This window comes from Muntiacus reevesi, chromosome 13, assembly GCF_963930625.1.
Source record: "Muntiacus reevesi chromosome 13, mMunRee1.1, whole genome shotgun sequence".
NCBI lineage: Eukaryota > Metazoa > Chordata > Mammalia > Artiodactyla > Cervidae > Muntiacus > Muntiacus reevesi.
The window spans coordinates 35,334,184-35,355,893 of NC_089261.1; the positions used below are offsets into that span (position 1 = coordinate 35,334,184).

General features: G+C 34.7%; 1 protein-coding gene across 3 annotated transcripts in view; it reads right to left on the minus strand.

Annotated features, from left to right (window-relative positions):
* FSTL5 (follistatin like 5) overlaps window positions 1-21,710 on the minus strand; it is an 825,152-nt gene that overhangs the window by 153,430 nt on the left and 650,012 nt on the right. For all 3 annotated transcript variants that reach the window (XM_065904790.1, XM_065904789.1, XM_065904788.1), the window contains exons 8-9: window positions 18,748-18,909; window positions 13,939-14,073 (exon numbers count right to left, since the gene is read on the minus strand). In XM_065904790.1, the coding sequence (XP_065760862.1) occupies window positions 13,939-14,073; window positions 18,748-18,909 (297 nt within the window). The remainder of the gene's footprint in view (window positions 1-13,938; window positions 14,074-18,747; window positions 18,910-21,710) is intronic.

A 21,710-nucleotide genomic window follows, 5' to 3' on the forward strand; every position in this document is an offset into this window, starting at 1 on the left:
ATATCTCATCAAGTCTTGGTGTTATGCAGCTTTTTAATTTTTGGTATTCTAGTGGATGTAAAATGGTGTTTCTCTGTGATTATGAGGTGTGCTTTCCTTGAAAAGTAATGAAGATTCACATATTTTCTTAATATATATTGGCACGTCATCATGCCTTTTGTCTGAAAAAACTTTTTTTTTTTTTTTTTTTTTTAATATTATTTTATTAGTTGGAGGCCAATCACTTTACAACATTTCAGTGGGTTTTGTCATACATTGACATGAATCAGCCATATAGTTACATGTATTCCCCATCCCGATCCCCCCTCCCACCTCCCTCCCCACCCGACTCCTCAGGGTCCTCCCAGTGCACCAGGCCCGAGCACCTGACTCATGTATCCCACCTGGGCTGGTGGTCCGTTTCACCATAGATAATATACATGCTGTTCTTTCAAAACATCCCACCCTCACGTTCTCCCCCAGAGTTCAAAAGTCTGTTCTGTACTTCTGTGTCTCTTTTTCTGTTTTGCATATAGGGTTATCGCCACCATCTATCTAAATTCCGTATATATGTGTTAGTATACTGTAATGTTCTTTATCTTTCTGACTTACTTCACTCTGTATAACGGGCTCGAGTTTCATCCATCTCATTAGAACTGATTCAAGTGAATTCTTTTCAATGGCTGAGTAATATTCCATAGTGTATATATACCACAGCTTCCTTATCCATTTGTCTGCTAATGGGCATCTAGGTTGCTTCCTTGTCCTGGCTATTATAAACAGTGCTGCGATGAACATTGGAGTACACGTGTCTCTTTCAGATCTGGTTTCCTCTGTGTGTATGCCAAGGAGTGGGATTGCTGGGTCATATGGCAGTTCTATTTCCAGTTTTTTAAGGACTCTCCACAATGTTCTCCATAGTGGCTGTACTAGTTTGCATTCCCACCAACAGTGTGAGAGGGTTCCCTTTTCTCCACACCCTCTCCAGCATTTATTGCTTGTAGAATTTTGGATAGCAGCCATCCTGACTGGTGTGTAATGGTACCTCATTGAGGTTTTGATTTGCATTTCTCTGATACTGAGTGATGTTGAACATCTTTTCATGTGTTTGTTAGCCATCTGTATGTCTTCTTTGGAGAAATGTCTGTTTAGATCTTTGACCCATTTTTTGATTGGGTCATTTATTTTTCTGGAATTGAGCTTCAGGAGTTGCTTGTATATTTTTGAGATTAGTCCTTTGTCTGTTTCTTCATTTGCTATTATTTTCTCCCATTCTGAAGGCTGTCATTTCACCTTGCTTATAGTTTCCTTTGTTGTGCAAAAGCTTTTAAGTTTAATTAAGTCCCATTTGTTTATTTTTGCTTTTATTTCCAATATTCTGGGAGGTGGGTCATAGAGAATCCTGCTGTGATTTATGTCAAAGAGTGTTTTGCCTATGTTCTCCTCTAGGAGTTTTATAGTTTCTGGCCTTACATTTACATTTTTAATCCATTTTGAGTTTATTTTTGTGTATGGTGTTAGTAAGTGTTCTAGTTTCGTTCTTTTACAAGTGGTTGACCAGTTTTCCCAGCATCACTTGTTAAAGAGGTTGTCTTTTTTCCATTGTATATTCTTGCCTCCTTTGTCGAAGATAGGGTTTCCATAGGTTCGTGGATTTATTTCTGGGCTTTCTGTTTTGTTCCATTGATCTATATTTCTGTCTTTGCACCAGTACCATACTGTCTTGATGACTGTGGCTTTGTAGTAGAGTCTGAAGTCAGGTAGGTTGATTCCTCCAGTTCCATTCTTCTTTCTCAAGATTGCTTTGGGTATTCGAGGTTTTTTGTATTTGCATACAAATTAAGAAATTATTTGTTCTAGTTCTGTGAAAAATACCGTTGGTAGCTTGATAGGGATTGCATTGAATCTATAGATTGCTTTGGGTAGTATACTCATTTTCACAATATTGATTCTTCCAACTCATGAACACGGTATATTTCCTCATCTATTTGTGTCCTCTTTGATTTCTTTCATCAGTGTGTTATAGTTTTCTATGTATAGGTCTTTTGTTTCTTTAGATAGATATACTCCTAAGTATTTTATTCTTTTTGTTGCAAAGGTGAATGATATTGTTTCCTTAATTTCTCTTTCTGTTCTCTTATTGTTAGTGTATAGGAATGCAAGGGATTTCTGTGTGTTAATTTTATATCCTGCAACTTTACTATATTCATTGATTAGCTCTAGTAATTTTCTAGTAGAGTCTTTAGGGTTTTCTATGTATAGGATCATGTCATCTGCAAACAGCGGGAGTTTCACTTCTTCTTTTCCTATCTGGATTCCTTTTATTTCTTTTTATCATGTTTCATAAAATGAAAATACTTTTAGGGTTTCTTTTGGTTAGGGAATGCTGATACATGTAAGTCTTTTGTAAAAGCAAAGTGGCCTAAACTGAATTTATGAAAATTGGAGGCCACCTGCATCAGCTATTCTGCGTAAGATTCACCAAGTATAATAACTCTGGAATTAAAGTGAGTCCTAAAATTTTTTCCTGAATATCAATAGCAAAATATTAGTACACAGATTTTATAAATGTTTCACAGAGATTTTATACTCAGTACTCTCACTGTATGTAAGCTTATTTAGTGTGTATGCCTGTGGAAATATAAATAAAATGTCATCATTACTTGCCTAATTTTATCATAAAATAAATTAGGCAAATTGTCGTGTAACATGAGATGAGATAGGAATATTCCACTGAAGGTATATAATGCCCTGTGGACAAAATGGAGGTTATTTAAAAAAAGAAGAAAACTTAGAGAAGTATTTTGTTTTGTAGGCAAGTGATGCCTGATTACTGATGATTGTTGTAAACCTATCATTTTTATGACATTCAGATCACATAGCTTCTTGTTAGATGACAAGCCACTACCATTGTACAAAAAACGGCAATGAGTTAGGAACAGGTAGGCCTATTTAATGACATTGAAGAGGGTGCTATTTTGAAAAAATAGGATTCAGATATGGAAGTCATGAGGCAGATCATTTCAGCATGTTTTGGGTCAACAGATGACATAATTTATGAAACATATTACTTTACAGGATGTGACAATGTTGTTGACCAAATTGAGAGCATAAATATTAGAATTTAAGATAAGTAATGAAAAATAATAAAAATAATAAATGCTTATCATGTATGGTTAACCTTGACATGAGTTTGATTATCCTTAGTGCGTTTTGTTTCATAAAAAGTTTGCTCATATGTAAAGATCTGTGAGAAATATTTAAGAGTTTTGGGTTTTTCTAAAGAAATATGAAATGTTCACTCTACTTTAAAATGGTTTGTGTATAGTACTTTTATTGAGTAATATTCAGTGAATGCTAAATAAAGTTAACAATAATGATCATTTATCAATCTATTTAATTTTTATCAAATATTTGTTTTTATTTGATTCTTTTTGACTCCAGCATTTAGCTCATAACTATCAGGATTAAAATATCACCCTGGCTATGATGTCCACACCATATCTCTAACTACAGATTTTCCAAATTCCTAATTATTCTACCTAACTCCTGTTGGTTGAATATAAAAATGATTATTAATTGATAACTGGTGCATCTGGGTCCATCTATAATGGCAACCCACTCCAGTATGCTTGCCTGGAGAATTCCATGGACAGAGAGGAACCTGGCAGGCTATAGTTCATGGGGTTGCAAAGAGTCAGACACAAGTGAACAACTAACACTTTCAGTTTTACTTCATATCAGATAGACTACACTATTCTTCATTTATACTATCCTGGCCTCTGTAGACATTGATAATTCCATGCATAAATGATCTCATTAAATCTGTACAACTGCTCTTTAGAAGTATTTTCTGTATTCTTTAAAAATAGAAAGTAAATGAAAATTAGAAAGGTTAATCAAATTGTTCATGTTACCAGAATATGTTCTATTTCCAAAGTTTGTGACACCATACTTAAACTGCCTTTAAATGTAAAAACATCATATTTAACCTAGTTTAAGACCCTTTCCTCTACTTCTAAATTAGGTAAGTACTTCTTAAACATTCAGATAGCTTTTGGAATATTTAGGTACAAGTGGCTATATTTCACCATATTTTTAAATCTGTGTATTGTGAATAATAGTTATCACATTTTATAATAATTATTAACTTATATGATCATTATATATTTATGTAATTTGTTCATTCTTGTAAGCTTATTGTAGAGTTTAACTCATTTAAAACATTCATTTAAAGAACAATAATTAATTTTAGTTCATAAAAATCAACAAATATTAATCTATTGAGGTTAATTCTAATGTAAGTAATGTAGTAAAAAGCCAATATTTCCAACACAATATTGCTTGTGACAAAGAAAAAATAAAAAATATGTGTGTGTATATATATGTATGTATATATACTAGTGTAACATATTTATATATTATCATTCAATATTTGTAAGAAGTTAGATTAATCATATCTTTTACTAAAATCCCAGAAAGATGTCATATAATCAAGGCCTAGTATTTAACACATGCAGAAGCCTGAAAGCTTTCCAGAGTAGCCTACATTCACATTGCTTTTCATTTACCATAATTCTGAAGATGAATTGTTACCCTCCGGGGATTGCCTTCCAGAGGGAATGGAAGTGCTTTAAGTGCTTATGCTCTGTGCAAGATGTTTCCAAATAAATAACCTTCTACCTCTACCTAAATCCCCCCTCATATATTTCAAATCTTTTTCTCCTCCCTGTTAAAAGCACTACACAACTGTCTAGGGCCCATTTCTACCGTTCTCTGCATTTAAATCCTCCCTGTATACCATTCCATTAAATCTTAGTATACAAGCCCTAACCCTAACGCAACTGGAGATTATATTATCTTACAGCATTCTCTTGTAGTTCAAATTTTGTCACGTGACAAAACTTCACACCAATTCAAAAATCCAGACACAACAAATATCAACCCCGTGGACTGTGATGTTTTGCATGAATTTCTCTCAACAGCACCATATTGCTGATAAATGTAAGAAAAAAATGAGATTGATACTACTATGAGAATTCGGTTATACAGAAAATAACTGGATGACTACTCTGAAGCCATGGTTAATGTCTGTGTTGTGTATTTAGCCCCAAACTTGTAAATCTTTCTCTGCTTTTTTTACTATCTACATGGTATTCAATATCTCTTCTCTGCCTCTTTCAAAAGGAAAACAGAAGGAAAGCATCTTACTACATATTGCTTTAGTATAATAAAAATGTAAATTGACCAATGTAAAGGGGAAATAAAGTAAAGCTTTTGCTTTAAATCTAGCAAAACTGGACCCTGGAAAAATATTTATTTTTACTCACAATATCTTAATATCTATATTAAAGGAAAAATTAAACTCTTCTCAGCAGGGTAAATTTCCAGTATGACAATAATAATATTTTATATTTGGATATGTAATACCATAGGTGTTAATATACACCCATATCTCTATCTATGTCTATCTCTACATCTATCCCTATCCATAAATCTATGATAGGTGTTAATATACACCCATATCTCTATCTACGTCTATCTCTACATCTATCCCTATCCATAAATCTATGTATGTATTTCATTTATTTTGGTAACTCTCTGATTTCTAAACAATTACTAGATTTTCCAGTTTTACTAAAATGATTTTTATCAATGTTTCTAGCAAAAAGTAAGCAATTATTTTCAGAAAGTTGATAGGAGTTGGTAAAATGTCCAGCATTATGGTGTGGGCTTTTCTACATCTGCACAGAATTCTCTTAGTGAATTAGTATCTATGCCTTGTTACAGACAAGAATATTAAGGCTCAGAAAGGCTAAGTCGTAGCTCCAAGTCATAGGATTATTATATGGTAGAAAAATAATTCTAACTCACGTCTTACTGCAAAATCCATGCTCTTAATTAGAGAAATCTGCTTTTTAGATACACAGTTGATACATAAATAACATGTGTTTGAATTGTGTGGGTCCACTTATACAGGGTTTTTGCTTTTATTCCCCCAATAATTATCTACTACAGTATTATACATTCTGCAGTTGGTTGAATCCATGGATGTGGAACTGCAGATACCAAAAGCTGACTGTAAAGTTACCCTCAGATTTTCAACTGCAAGTGCAGTTGGGGTTCCTAAGTCCTGCATTCTTCAAGGGTCAACTGTACTTTGTATTTCACCGTTGCTCAAAGGAAAAAAGACCTCCAAAATTATTTTTGCTGAAGGTTGACAAGTCAATAATTTTTAATATGTGCAAATAAAAAGAGTGGAGTCATCATTGATTGGTCTGTGAATGTTTCCTCTAGCTTTTTGAGAATGTTTATCTGTCAACATACAAATGTGACTTGTGTAGTTAATATTATTAGCCTTTGTCCATGGAACTACTAGAAGAGAACCCAGAGAAATTCTTAGGTTTGAGATTTACAAAAGGATGTAGTTTTTCCTGATGTGTCCTCTCCTTGATTTTGGTGTTGTACAGAATTCTGACAGTTTATTGAGTACTAGGAAACATTCCAAAGAAAACTGCCTTGTACTACAGTCTCACAGCTTCAATTTATTCTCTTTTATCATTGATAATATTATACTCAGTAAGCTTACTTATTTGACTCTATCCTGGTTTTAATTATGTGTACTACTTTCTAAAAATTGCTACTTTCACATTAACAACTGTATATATGATAATGGTGCAGCAGATTTATGGAAAACAAATTTAACAAAAATTAAAAGTCTTTATTTAAATGAGAGATAAATCTGTTATTACAAAGAAACTGTGTTTGAATGCTTACAAAATAGTAGAATATAGACATGAATTAGTGATGTTCTGGATATCTGTGTTACAGCTAAAATCCATTGGTTTTATTAACAAAACAAGTATCAGGAAGCTTCTCCCTTATGCCTTCTTATAAGAGGTTTACATTTTCAGGTATTATACCTTAGTCTTTAACCATTTTGAGCCAATTTTTGTATATGGGGGTCCAGTTTTTGTAGATGGGGGTCCTGTTTCATTATTCTACATGTGGATACTATTTCCCAGCACTAATTTTTGAAAAGACTACCCTTTAGCCAATGAGCATTCTGGAGCCCTTGTCAAAGTCAGTTGACCGCATACATGTGGATTTATTTCTAGGCTCTATTTTCTGTTCCATTTGTCTACATGTCTCTGTTTATATCAATAACAAACTGTTTTAATTACTATGGCTTTGTAATGCATTTTGACTTAATTCTCAAATTTTTCTTCCTTTCAGGTTTGTTACAGTTATCCTAGATTTTTTGTTGTTCCATATGAATTTTAGGATTTTTTAATATATTTCTGTAAAATGCCACTGAGATTTTGGTGGAAATAGCATTGGATCAGAGATTCCTTTTGTTAGGATGGATATTTTAGAAAAATTCATTCTTTGAATGTATGAGCACAGAATATCATGATATCTCTCCATTTATTTGCATTTTTTTCAATTTATTTCATCAGTTTCTTATAGTTTTCAATGTATGGGCTTTCACCTCCTTGGACAAAATTGCCTCTCAAATATACCCTGTTAACATATAGAAAGACAACTGATTTTGTATGTTGACTTTTCATCCTGCAATTTAACTGAATATGTTTATTAATTCTAACAGGCTTGTGTATGTGTGCATGTGGGTCTGGAGTCTTTGGGATTCTACCTATTTGAGGTCATATAATCTGCAAACTTAGACAATTTTTCTTCTTCCTTGGATTGGGATGACTTTTATTTATTTTCCTTGCCTAATTGCTAAGGTTAGGAATTCTAATATTATGTTGAATAGAAGCATGAGAGTGGGTACTCATGTTTTGTTCCTGATCTTAGAAGGGAAATTTTTTTTTGTTTTGATTTTTAGTTTTTTACCATTGAGTATAGTGTTAGTGGTGTGCTTAAACATTCATGGGCTTAACTATGTTGAGGTAAATTCTTTCCAATCTAGTTTGCTGAGCATTTTTATTGTAAAAGAGTGTTGCAAAAAGAAATTTTATGATAAAAAGATGTTTTAAATCTTGTGTTTGCATCAATTGGATGATCAAATGATTTTTATAGTATATAAATATTTGTATATTTGTATAAATATTTGTATAAATAAATATAGTATATATATATATAGTATATAGTATGTAAATAAGGAAAGGACATAAATAGCCAATGGACCATAAAAAAGTGTTCTACATCACTAATCATCAGGGAGGCGAAAAAAAAATGAGATATAATTTCATAACTGTTAGAAATGCTTTATCAAAATAGCAAAAGATAAAAGCATTGGAAAGGATGTTAAGAAATTGGAAGGTGTAGACTCATTGGTGGGTATGTGAAAAGATTTAGCCACTATGGAAAACATCACGGAGTTTAAATATAAAACTATTACATGATCCAGCAGTCCTACTTGTAGATATATATTGTAAAAAACTGAAATCAGAATCAAAGACATAGTTGTACATAGCATTATTCACATCATGCAAGATATGGAAATAACCCAAGTACCTACTGACAAATCAATGGATAAAGAAAATATTGTATATACATATAACCTAATATTATTTACTCTTAAAAAGAAGGAACCGTATGGACGGACCTGTAAGACATTATGTTGATTAAAATAAGCCTGTCACAGAAGGACAATTACTGTGTAATTGTACTTACATGAGATAGCTAAAAAAAATTAAAAATCATAGTAGCAGAAAATACAAGGTGATTGCCAGGGGAAGAGGAGAAAGGAGAAACCAAGAGTTGTTCAATGGTTTTGAAGTTGTAGTTATGCAACACGAATAAACTTTGGAGCTCCACTGTGCAACTTAGACCCTGTACTTAGCAATGTGGTGTTGTGCCCTTAAAATACATTGAGAAGGTAGACTCTATGTTAAAAATTCTTACTAAAGTTCACTAATTTTTTAAAAATAAAATCTTCTAGTTTTCGGGGCTTCCCTGGTGGGTTAGAGGGTAAACCCTCTGCCTGCAGTGCAGGTGACCGGGTTTGATCCCTGGGTTGGGAAGATCCCCTGGAGAGGGAAAAGGCAACCCACTCCAGTATTCTTGCCTGGGAAATCCCATGGACTGAGGATCCTGGTAGGTTACAGTCCATGGGGTCGCAAAGAGTCGGACACGACTGAGCGACTTCACTTCACTTCACTTCATTTCTTCTAGTTTTCATGCTTTTTCCTTTAAAATCTCACATAACTTAAGTACGTAAGTAATATCTATAAAAGTTTTACTTCCAGACATAGAAAACAGATGTCTCTAAATCTTTCTCTTGTACTGTTTCTTATAAGATGGCTTTGAAAATTCCGTAAATAAATATAGTAAGGCTGCACTGCTATATCTTATCAAAACACCATTTCTGATTTAAACAGCATATTGCTGACATAGTCTTAAAATTATTTAAAAATATTTATTTTGACCTGCAAAAGTTTGAAGGGATAAGTAAGAAATAAAGTGAAAACATGATTTCATGAACTGTTGATAATTAAATGAACAATATGACCAAATTTTTCTAAATCATCCAGAAACATTTTCACAAATTCCCATGATGTTAGAGAGTGTGATTTATTGATTAAAGAAACTATGGCTAGATGTTTCAATTTTGTAACAGAGATTTATGTAGAAAAATATATGACAAATATTAAAAGAAAATTAAAATACAGAGTCAATATTAAAGTCTGCTTCATAAGCATTATAAAGAACAAGGACAAGTAAAGTTTTCAACTACTTGTCCTAAAATTAATTTCTAATAGGAAGTTAATAGAAAATTGATATTTAGCATAAATATATAAAAGGAGTAAACAAATTTTAATGGACCTTATCTAGGTCATTAAACTGAGTTTCCTTTTTTCATTTTCTACCTTAGAATTTTATCTTAAAACATTTGCTTATAAAAGTATTTGTTCTAGCCAGACACAATATAGTACAAATACGCTGGTAGCCATGGCCTGGATAAGTGTTTCCTTCCTCACTGGATCAATTCATATCCTCATGTACACACTGTTTGAATGGAATAAGAAGATTACTAGGACAATGTTTTGTGGCTGTTCAGTCCATCAGTCATGTCTGACTCTTTGCAAACCCATGGACTGCAGCACACCAGGCTTCCTTGTCCATCACCATCTCCTGGAGCTTGCTCAAACTCATGTTCATTGAGACAGTAGTGCCATCCAACTATCTCATCCTGTCATCTCCATCTCATCCTGCCTTCAATCTTTCCCAGAATCAGAGTCTTTTCTGATGAGCCAATTCTTTGAATCAGGTGGCCCAAGGATTTGAGCTTCAGCTTCAGCATCAGTCCTTCCAATGAATATTCAGGATTGATTTCCTTTAGGATTGACTGGTTTGATGTCCTTGTTGTACAAGGGACTCTGAAGAGTCTTTGCCAACATCATAGTTCAAAAGCACCAATTCTTTGGTGCTAGCCTTCTTTATGGTCCAGCTATCACATCTATACATGACTACTGGAAAAACCATAGCCTTGACTTAATGGACCTTTGTTAATGAAGTAATGTCTCTGTTTTTTAATATACTATCTAGGTTGGCCATAGCTTTTCTTCCAATGAGCAAGCATCTTTTAATTTCATGGCTGCAATCAATATCTACAGTGATTTTGGAGTCCAAAAGAATAAAGTCTCTCACTGTTCCCATTGTTTCCCCATCTATTAGCCATTAGGTGATGGGACCAGATGCCATGATCTTCATTTTTTGAATGCTGAGTTTTAAGCCAACTTTTTCATGTTCCTCTTTCAATTTCATCAAGAGGCTCTTTAGTTCCTTTCACTTTCTGCCATAATTGTGGTGTCATCTGCATATACGAGGGTATTGATATTACTTCCAACAAACTTAATTCCAGTTTGTGCTTCACCCAGCCAGCATTTCACATGATGTACTCTGCATAAAAGAGAAATAAGCAGGGTGACAATATACAGCCTTGATGTATTCCTTTTCCAATTTGGAACCAGTCCATTTTTCCATGCTCGGTTCTAACTATTGCCTCTTGACCTGCATACAGATTTTTAAGAAGGCAGGTAAGGCAGTCTGGTATTCCCATTTCTTTAAGAATTTTCGACAGTTTGTTGTGACCCACACAATCAAAGGCTTTAGCACAGTCAATGAAGCAGAAACAGACATTTTTTCTGGAATTTTCTTGCTTTTTCTATGATCCAACAGATGTTAGCAATTTGATCTCTGGTTCCTCTGTCTTTTCTGAACACAACTTGAACATCTGTAAGTTCTCAGTTCATGTACTGTTGAAGCTGAGTTTGGAGAATTTTGAGCATCATTGTGCTAGTGTGCGAAATGAGTGCAATTGTGTGGTAGTTTGAACATTCTTTGGTATTGCCTTTCTTTGGGATTGGAATGAAAACTGAACTTTTCCATGTCTGTAGCCACTGCTGTTTTCCATATGTGATGCCATATTGAATGCAGCACTTTAGCAGCATCATCTTTCAGTATTTGAAATAGCTCAGCTGGGATTCCATCACCTCTACTAGCTTTGTTCATTGTGATGCTGCATAAGGTCCACTTAACTTCACACTCCGGAATGTCTGGCTCTAGGTGAGTGATCACACCATTATGGTTATCTGGGTCATTAAATATTTTTTTTGGATAGTTCTTCTGTGTATTCCTGCCATCTCTTCTTAACACCTTCTGCTTCTGTTAGGCCCATACACTTTCTGTCCTTTATTGAGCCCATCTTTGCGTGAAATGTTCCCTTGGTATCTCTAATTTTGTTGAAGAGATTTCTAGTCTTTCCTATTATATTGTTTTCCTCTATTTCTTTCCATTGATCCCTGAGGGAGGCTTTTTCTCTCCTTGCTCTTCTTTGTAACTGCATTCAGATGGATATATCTTTCCTTTTCTCATTTGCTTTTTGCTTCTATTCCTTTCTCAGCTATTTGTAAGGCTTCCTCAGGCAATCATTTTGCATTTTTGCATTTCTTTTTCTTGGGGATGGTTTTGATCACTGTCTCCTGTACAATGTTATGAACCTCCATCCACAGTTCTTCAGGCACTCTTTCTATTAGATCTAATCCTTTGAATCTATTTGTCCCTTCCACTGTATAGTCATAAGGGATTTGATTTAGGTCATACCTGAATGGCCTAGTGGTTTTCCCTGCCTTCTTCAATTTAAATCTGAACTTGGCAATGAGTTCATGTTCTGAGCCACAGTCAATCTTGGTCTTGTTTTGCTGATTGAATAGAGTTTCTCCATCTTCAGCTGCAAAGAATATAATCAATCTGATTTCGGTATTGACCATCTGGTGATTTCCATGTGTACAGTTGTCTCCTGTGTTGTTGGAAGAGGGTGTTTGCTATGACAAGTGCATTCTCTTGGCAAAACTTTCTTAGCCCTGCTTCATTTTGTACTCCAAGGCCAAACTTGCCTGCTACTTCAAGTATCTGTTGACTTCCTACTTTTGCATTCCAGTCCCCTATGATGAAAAGGACATCTCTCTTTTTTTTGGTGTTAGTTCTAGAAGGTCTTTTATATCTTCATAGAACCATTCAGCTTCAGCTTCTTAAGCATTTTTGGTAAGGGGATAGACTTGGATTACTGCAATACAGAATGGTTTGCCTTGGAAATGAACAGAGATCATTCTGTCACTTTTGAGACTGCACCCAAGTACTGTATTATTAAGATGGCAGAGTAGAAGGATATGAGCTCATCTTCTAAGGCCAGAACCCCAAAATTTCAACAAGCTGCTGAACAACCATTTACAGGAGAATGTTGGATCACACCAAAAATTATACCCCACATCCAAGGGACAATGCTTGAACCTTGTCCAAAGTCTGGGCTCAGAGAAATTAGCATATAAAGGTTTCTCAAAATATCAGAGTCCCTGAAAAGCTTAGACTAATATGAGATGTAGACAGGCATAACAGATTGACCTTGAAGAGAGGAGGATGAATAGTCAGTCCAAGCAAATTGAGAAAGAATCCCAAAATGGCCTGTGTGGCATGTGTACCAGAGGAAGAAAGTGTCTGAGTCTTTGCCTATAGGTAGTTCATTTGATCAATGCTATAGGAGTACTTTGTGTTCTAAATATTATAGTTCAGCTGTAACCAAAAATTCATCTTTAGTATCTCCTTCTCATCATATTCCTTTCACCAAGTAAAAATGTTTAAGTAGAACACTACATTTTTCTTAAAACTTCATGAGAAAATTAGGAGATATGTACAGTGATAACAAAGGATTTCAAACAGTAAGTGGAGCATAGCCCATGGTATGTTGTTGGCGCCAGGGCAATGTATGTTTCATGTGGCTTACTTCTCTACCTGCTGCAAAGAAAGGTTGATGTACTGCTAATGGACCACTGACTACAATGCAGAAGAGAGGAAAAAGAATGATATTATGGTATTAAGTGTATAGGATACGCCTTGGCTGCATTGTGGGACCAAGAATCCCAAATCTTTGAGGAGAGGGAATTTTCAAAGGATTTAATTTCCTGTATAAGCAAATGGGAAGACAGGATTCAAAATAGCTTATATACATCTGCCAAAGAAACAAAATCATTTTCATGTCATATTGAACATTTCACAATCTTGTAGTTAATCTTTCAATCTACTTTTAATATTTCAAGAATTCTTTCCTTCCTATATATGAAAACTGCTTTTGTTTGTTTATTTTTTAATTAATTAATCATTTCTTAGCATTTTCTGATGCTGCTGTTTCTGAAAAGAGCTTAAAGTTGAGTATGGTGTCTGTGTGTGTGTGTGTGTGTGTGTGTGTGTGTGTGTGTGTGTGTGTGTGTGTGTTAATCAGTCAGTTGTGTCTGACTCTTTGCAACCCCATGGACTGTAACTCACCAAGCTCCTCTGCCCATGGGATTCTCCAGGCAAGAATACTGGAATGGCTTGCCATTCCCTTCTCCAGGGGATCTTCCCAGCTGGGTCTATCTCATTGCAAGCAGATTTTTTACTCTGTGTGTGTGTGTGTGTGTGTGTGTGTGTGTGTGTGTGTGTGTATTCAATACATACGGGTTTTTCTAGCAGAATCTTCCACAAAAAGAGAAGAGATGTCTTCATCCACTCCTGCTTCATTTTTTGCGATACAAGTGTATGCTCCCGTATCTTCATAGCGCACATTGCTGATATGAACCTCACTGCCATTTGCTGAAAACAGAAGGCAAATGCAACTTGTTAGCTACAATTTCAGCTTTGGTATAGTCATTTCTGATTACACAGTCAAATAGTTCACTTAGCTTGTCCTAACTAAACTGTTTTCCTTCCTACTTCCATGCTTTGGAGACATGCTAATTATTTCTAATGCATTCAAGTATTTCATAAATTGTGCTCTCATTCTTTTACAGACATCCCAATACTACTTATCAAAAGCACACACAGTATATTTTATATTCATTTCATACTCCCTACCTTGCATAAGAAGTGCTACATGTTGATAGTTATAATTTCATTTCTGTATTCATTTTTAATATTCAGGATCCACTTTGTCCTCAGCTTTACAACAGTTTTAATTAATATCAATATGGTTCATTTAGAGAAAACATGTGAAAGTACATGTCATAAAGGAATTAATTGAGCTACATCATATAAGTATAATGCCATTCCATTGAGCAAGCATAGTATTGTGTCTGCATTATACCTTAAGAGTTATTAGGTAGGGGGAACAGAAAGAAAATATACATAATTCCTTTGCAAGATTCTCAGTTGTTTCAAGAAATATACCTAATCTAAGCAATATTATCATATGGAAATTGATATCATCATTATTAACCAAAGGGTTAAGGGATTGATTAACCCAACTTTTAAATCTTGGTAAAGAATATTTGAAGCTAATCTCTGAATAATGAGTTGCATTCCTCAAAGTGTAAACAAGGATATAATTACCCATTTACTATACATTGGCAGAACATGAAGTACTTTTGCATATGCGTGCATGCTCAGTTGCTCATTTTTGTCCAACTGTTTGCAACCTCATGGACTTCAGCCTGCAGGCTGTTCTGTCCCTGGGATTTTCCAGGCAAGAATACTGGAGTGGGTTTCCATGTCCTCCTCTACGGAATTTACTCAGGGATTGGACTCTCATCTCCTGTGCTGGCAGGTGGATTCTTTACCACTGAGCCATCTGGGAAGCTTTTACATACATCATCCCTTAATAGTCCCAGATAATAACTAATCATCAGGTGAGGAATCTAAAGCTCCTAGAATGATCTTCTGCAGTTTACTTCCCTCAAAGATAAGAGCTGAACTTCTGTTCTACCATGGCCTAAGTTTCAATGTTTTTAGAGCTCATTTGTTTAGGTTTGCATCTTTTCTTTTACTTTCTTTTTCTCTGTGCATGTGTGTGTGTGTCTGTGTGTGTGTGTGTGTGTGTGTGCATGCTTATGTGTGCATTCTGTGTTATCCACTCACGGGGACACCATGCTCTGTGTGCAGCAAAAAGGAGCATGACTCTTCCTGATAGAGATGGGGATCAAATAATCAGAGTGGCTATTTGGGGAAAGAAGGTAAAAAACCAATGGGAAAAGAGCTTGAATATCATCCCTATGGGGATATGGAGAGGCAGTGAGTGTTTGGGGAAGGCTAATCACAGAAATCACTCAAACCTCTTTCTCTTACAAATATCACTGCACACTTCCTTCCATCATTTGTTGAGAATCACTTCTCCAAAGCAGTTGGCAGGCTTTTGTGTTTGTTTTTGCTTTTCTCAAAAAGGCCAGATGGTAAATATTTTAAGCTTTGTGGGCTACAGTCTCTGTGCCAACTACTCACCTCTGCCATAGCAGCATGACAGCAGCCAAAAACAATATTTTTAAAAATGTGTGTGGCTCTGAACTAAAAACAAAAACAGAAAACAAGCAAAAATATTGCTTTATTTACAAAAATAGGCAGCTTTCCACATTTGGTCTGGGGTCCTTCATTTGTAAACCCATGCTTTAGAAGGTGGGGAGGAAATAAATTATCAATATTTAAGTCCAGATCAGCTTCTTGTTTTGTGTGAAACATGACCCTCTCCAAAGATCACACATTTAATGATGTGAATTCTCTAGAACTTTTGAAACCCTTAAGTTAATTTATTCTTCAAATTCTCTCTTCCCAAAATTCTTATATATTTTTCTAACTTACGTGCTTGTCTTTCCTTTTCCTACATTAGCTAGCTTTTATAGATATTTTCTATTCCATAACCGGAGTTAACCAATTTCCTGGTTCGTTTATCATCCTGACACATCTGGTTTCAGAACTAGAACCAGATGATGTTCCCTGCACCCATTTTTTGAATATATTATTAGACTATTACATAAGGAAATTTACAAAATCTCAGAATCACAGTATTCAGTTTACAGAATGTTACTTGACCTTTATAGTTGATTCATTTCATACCCTACTTCACTTTTATTTAAAATCTTTTTTCTTTGTTTAATGTTTCCCAGCAAATAATATCTTCTTAATTTAAGCAGCTGGTCGTCTTCTTTAAATCATTAAATACATACACATGATTAGAACATGAACTCATATAATTTTACAGTACATAAGTTTAAAAAGTTCATCATGCTGTACACCTTAAATTTACACAAATTTTTAGGTCAACTTTATTTCAGTAAAAGCTGAAAAATAAAGAAATTAATCCAAATTTCCTGTTTTCCTCAACATCTTCATTTTTGTTTACTTCTTAAAGGAAACTTTCTCTGCTTCATTCCGAGATCATCCTCTCCTTCTTTCTTGTTGATTTCCACAACAATTTGTCCATCTTCCCCCTGCTCCATCATCCACATATCTTTTTCTTTACCTATGTCCTTTCAAACCAAAATAAACTGTCCAAGAAGTAAGAAATAATTTCACCAGTCCTAAACCTTTTCACCAGAAGCTACTACTTTTTCTTTTCCAGCTTTCAAAATTTTGAAAGATATTTTTATTTCTATCTCTCATTTCTAAGGACACAGCAAACTGATTTTACAAATGTCACAGTGACAAACTAATCACTAACTAATGAATGTATTTTAATGATCTCCCTTGACTGTCCATAGAGTGTTGATGAGCCCTTTCCCAGTTTTGGCTTTCCTTTCTTTTCTTCTGTAATATCATTTGTTCTCATCTCTTTGCTAATTATTAGTCTCCTTCAGATAGTCTCTTGATTTGGCTACCAATAAAATATTTCTTTTCTAGAATTTTACTTCTCATAACATCCCATCTATTTACATAGTTTTTCAGTTAGTGCCTAGACTTAGACTTCACATAAAAGGGACAAATAAGTATCTTATGAATAAACAGATAATTAAATAACCATAGAATTTGTTAATGTGTTAACATAGACAAAGTCACATGGAAATTCACACTCCTGTGCACCTCATTCTTTAAAAGTTGAGTAAAGATTGTAACTAACTCCCCAAATTTTTCTTCTCATATAAAGGGTATCCCAGGTAGTCCTAGTGTTAAAGAACCTGCTTGCCAGTGCAGAAGACATTAGAGACATGGGTTGGATCCCTGGGTTGGGAAAATTCCCTGGAGGAGGAAATGGCAACACATTCCAATATTCTTGCCTGGAGAATCCCATGGACAGAGGTGACTGGTGGACTATAGTCCACAGGGTCATAGAGAGTCAGAGAAAACTGAAGTGACTCAGCACACACAGCATGCACACATTTCTAAAACAAGGCTATATTATGTTTATAGAATATGTTTTGCTGCTATCAAGTGGGCAAGAGATTGCAAAATCAAAAACTAATTAGACTTTTACTCAATTTGATTTCTGTTAATCAGATCAATCTTACTCTCACACAATAGACACCAAGATACAATCAGAGAAGTTAATATGTAAATTTATTTTGCCTATTTATATTAACATGAAATTGTTAGGATTTAGCTTCGAAAGATCAAAAATACTCTCATATGTCATTCTTGACTTTCAAAAATAGATAAGTAAATGTTTTTAAAAGATTTATTTAAAAACGCATGCTAATAAATTGCATTCACTCTCTAAATTGAATGGTAGTAGCAGTATATTCATATAGAAATAAGGAAAATATATTCATTTCTAACAGTAAGAATAGAAGGAATTTAAAGGCATGGAATAAGGGATGTAATGCCACATAACAGATATTTCAGTAAAATGACTATCTCTGGGTTACTCTTGACAATGGAAATAAAATCTGTAAAACTACATGCAATTAATTTTGAATTATTTTGATTATTTGATATGATAAAGATTATCTGTTTTTTATATACCACACATGTGTGGTTATTGTAATCTGTATAATGACTAATCACAACTGCATATTCGATTATTAGAACATGTAGACTATTTTATATATTAGAATGTAAGAACATCACTTTAAAACAACACAAACATGAAACATATTTAGTAACATTTTGAGTTTTCTCTTTGTTCATTTGCAAAATGTGCTGTAAAATATTTCCTAAAGTATTTCTATATTATTGACATATTCTGTAATACATATTTTAATGTATGATTTAAACATTTAAATTGTCTTATCAAAAGTGAATTTAAAGAAGGAATTCAATTATTCTGTTCAGCATATCTGCTATAATTTAGTGGATAAGTTTTAGAAGAAAAACAATTAATATTTTACTTATAAAAATAATGATATAACTAATCATTATGACAAGATTATTTAAAACATTAAAAGTATTAAAGGATTGTTTCAAATATAATGTCTTAGATACTAACATAACTTTTTTCATACTCATGGCACACATTGTCACCAAGTATCACTTTCTCTTTTCTCCAAAGAATGTAAAATGTGTTATAAATTTTAGTATGAAATTTCTGCATTGTTATTTAAGAGAAAAAATGCAAGTAAAAAGCACCTTGAAGTGTGAGTTGCTTGGACAGCTTTGGTGTAATATCGATTCCATTCTTCAGCCAGCCAAGCTGAGGATTTGGTATGCCTTCTGCATGGCACCTAAGACTTGCAGTAACTCCAGGTTCTCGGGCCTGACTCTCTGGATACACCCGGATTACTGGAGGGACTAAAATTAGAAATGGAAAAGAAAATGATTAGTATCCATATATGCCACTTGATTTTCTGAAACAAAGAGAAAAAAGCAATTGTATATGTTAATGATATTATGCATATCTATAAGGTATCAGTTTGCAAATCTAAGTAATTTAATATCCACTAAAATGTGCCTACTCCTTGGAAGGAAAGTTATGACCAACCTAGATAGCATATTAAAAAGCAGAGACATTACTTTGCCAACAAAGGTCGGTCTGGTCAAGGCTATGGTTTTTCCAGTGGTCATGTATGGATGTGAGAGTTGAACTGTGAAGAAAACTGAGTGCCAAAAAATTGATGCTTTTGAACTGTGGTGTTGGAGAAGACTCTTGAGAGTCCCTTGGACTGCAAGGAGATCCAACCAGTCCATCCTAAAGGAGATCAGTCCTGGGTGTTCATTGGAAGGACTGATGCTGAAGCTGAAACTCCAGTACTTTGGCCACCTCATGCGAAGAGTTGACTCGTTGGAAAAGACCCTGATGCTGGGAGGGATTGGGGGCAGGAGGAGAAGGGGACGACAGAAGATGAGATGGCAGGATGGCATCACCGACTCGACGGGCATGAGTTTGAGTAAACACCGGGAGTTCATGATGGACAGGGAGGCCTGGCATGCTGCAATTCATGGGGGTCGCAAAGAGCCGGACACGACTGAGCAACTGAACTGAACTGAACAGAACTGAACTGAAAATGTGCCAGTGGTCCCTGGACAAAAGCTAGTCTGAGACTATACCAGGTATAATACAAGGTGAGCCAGGATATCTCGTTTCAATAACTAAAGAAGTCCTTAAGGAATGAGAAAAACATCAAAAAATACAAAAGGGGCTCTCATTTACCAAATACAAAATAGTTTGAGCATTAAGATAATTACCAGTTATGAAGGAGTATAAAAATAAGACTCTAAGAATTCAGTTATATAAATAAATGAATAAATACTTAAATGGGAGAGAAGGAAAAGCTTTTCCTTGCTATAGTATCTTTAAAAAAAATTACAATAACAATTCCACTTATGGTACATGAGACTCCAAATAGCAAAAACATCTTGAGAAAGAAGAGTGGAACTGGAGGAAACAAGCGTCCTGACTTCAGACTATACTACAAAGTTATAGTCATCAAGACAGTATGGTACTGGCACAAAAATTGACGTATAGATCAATGGAACAAGATAGAAAGCCCAGAGATAAACCCAAGCACCTTTGAGAACTTTATATTTGACAAAGGAGGCAATATACAATGGAGAAAAGACAGCCTCTTCAGTAAGTGGTACTGGGGAAAATAGATAGTTATCAATACATGCAAAAAATGAAAATAGAATACTTTCTAACACCATACACAAAGAGGAACTCAGAATAGACTGAAGACCTAAATGTAAGACCAGAAGCTATAAAACTCATAGAGGAAAAGATAGGCTGAACTCTCTTTGACATAAACCACTGGAAGATCCTTTATGATTCACCTCCTAGAATAATGGAAGTGTAACCAAAAATAAACAAATAGGGCCTAATTAAACTTAAAAGCCTTTGCATAGCAAAGAAAACTGTAAACAGGTTGAAAAGACAACTCTCAGAATGAGAGAAAATAAAAATGAAGGAAACAAATGACAAAGGATTAATCTTCAAAATATACAAGTAGTTCATGCAGTTCAATACCAAAAAAAAAAAAAAAAGCAAACAAATTGAAAAGTGGACAGAAGATCTAAACATATATTTCTCCAAATAAAACATACGAATGCCTAAAAAACACATGAAAAGATGCTCAATATTGCTCATTATTAGAGAAATGCAAATCATAACTACAGTTAGGGATCACCTCACACCAGTCAGAATGGCCATTATCAAAGGATCTATAAGCAATAAGTGCTGGAGAGAGTGTAGAGAAAAAGGGAACTCTATTGTACTGTTAGTGGGAATATAAATTGATACAGCCACTATGGACAACAGTATGAGGATTCCTTAAAACACTGGGAGTAATACTACCATACCACCCAACAATCTCACTACTGGGCATTTACTCTGAGGAAAACATAACTGGAAAAGACACAGGGACCCCAAAGTTCAGAGCAGCACTATTTACAATAGCCAGGACATGGAAGCCAGCTAGATATCCACCATCAGATGAATGGATAAAGAAGTTCTGGTATACATATACAATGGAATAGTACTCAGCCATAAAAAGGAAAACATTTGAGTCAGTTCTAACGAAGTGGATAAACCTAGAGCCTATTATACAGAGTGAAGTAAGTCAGAAAGAGCAAAAGCAAGTATCACATATTAATGCATATATATGTGCGATCTAGAAAGATAATACCAGTGACTGCCTTTACAGGGTAGCAGTGGAGATGGAGATATAGAGACTGACTTGTGGACACAGTGGAGAAAAGAGAGGGTGGGACACATTGAGAGAGTTGCATTGAAACACACAAACTACCACATATAAAACAGACAGCCAGTGGAAATTATCTGCTACGCAGTGAGGTCAAACCTGGTGCTCTGTGACAATGTAGAAGGGTGGGATGTGGTGGAAGGTTGAAGGAGGGTTCCAGAAGGAGTGGACATACGTATACCTATGGCTGAATCATGTTGCTGTATGGCAGAAACCAACACAATGCTGTAAGACAATTATCCTCCTATTAAAAATAAATTAGCACAAAAGTTAAAAAAAAGAATTTAGGGTAATTCTACTTATGGTACAAACAAAAAATAAAATATTTAGAAATAAATTTCACAAAGATGGTACAAGACTTTTACACTGAAGACTACAAAACATGTTAAAAGAATT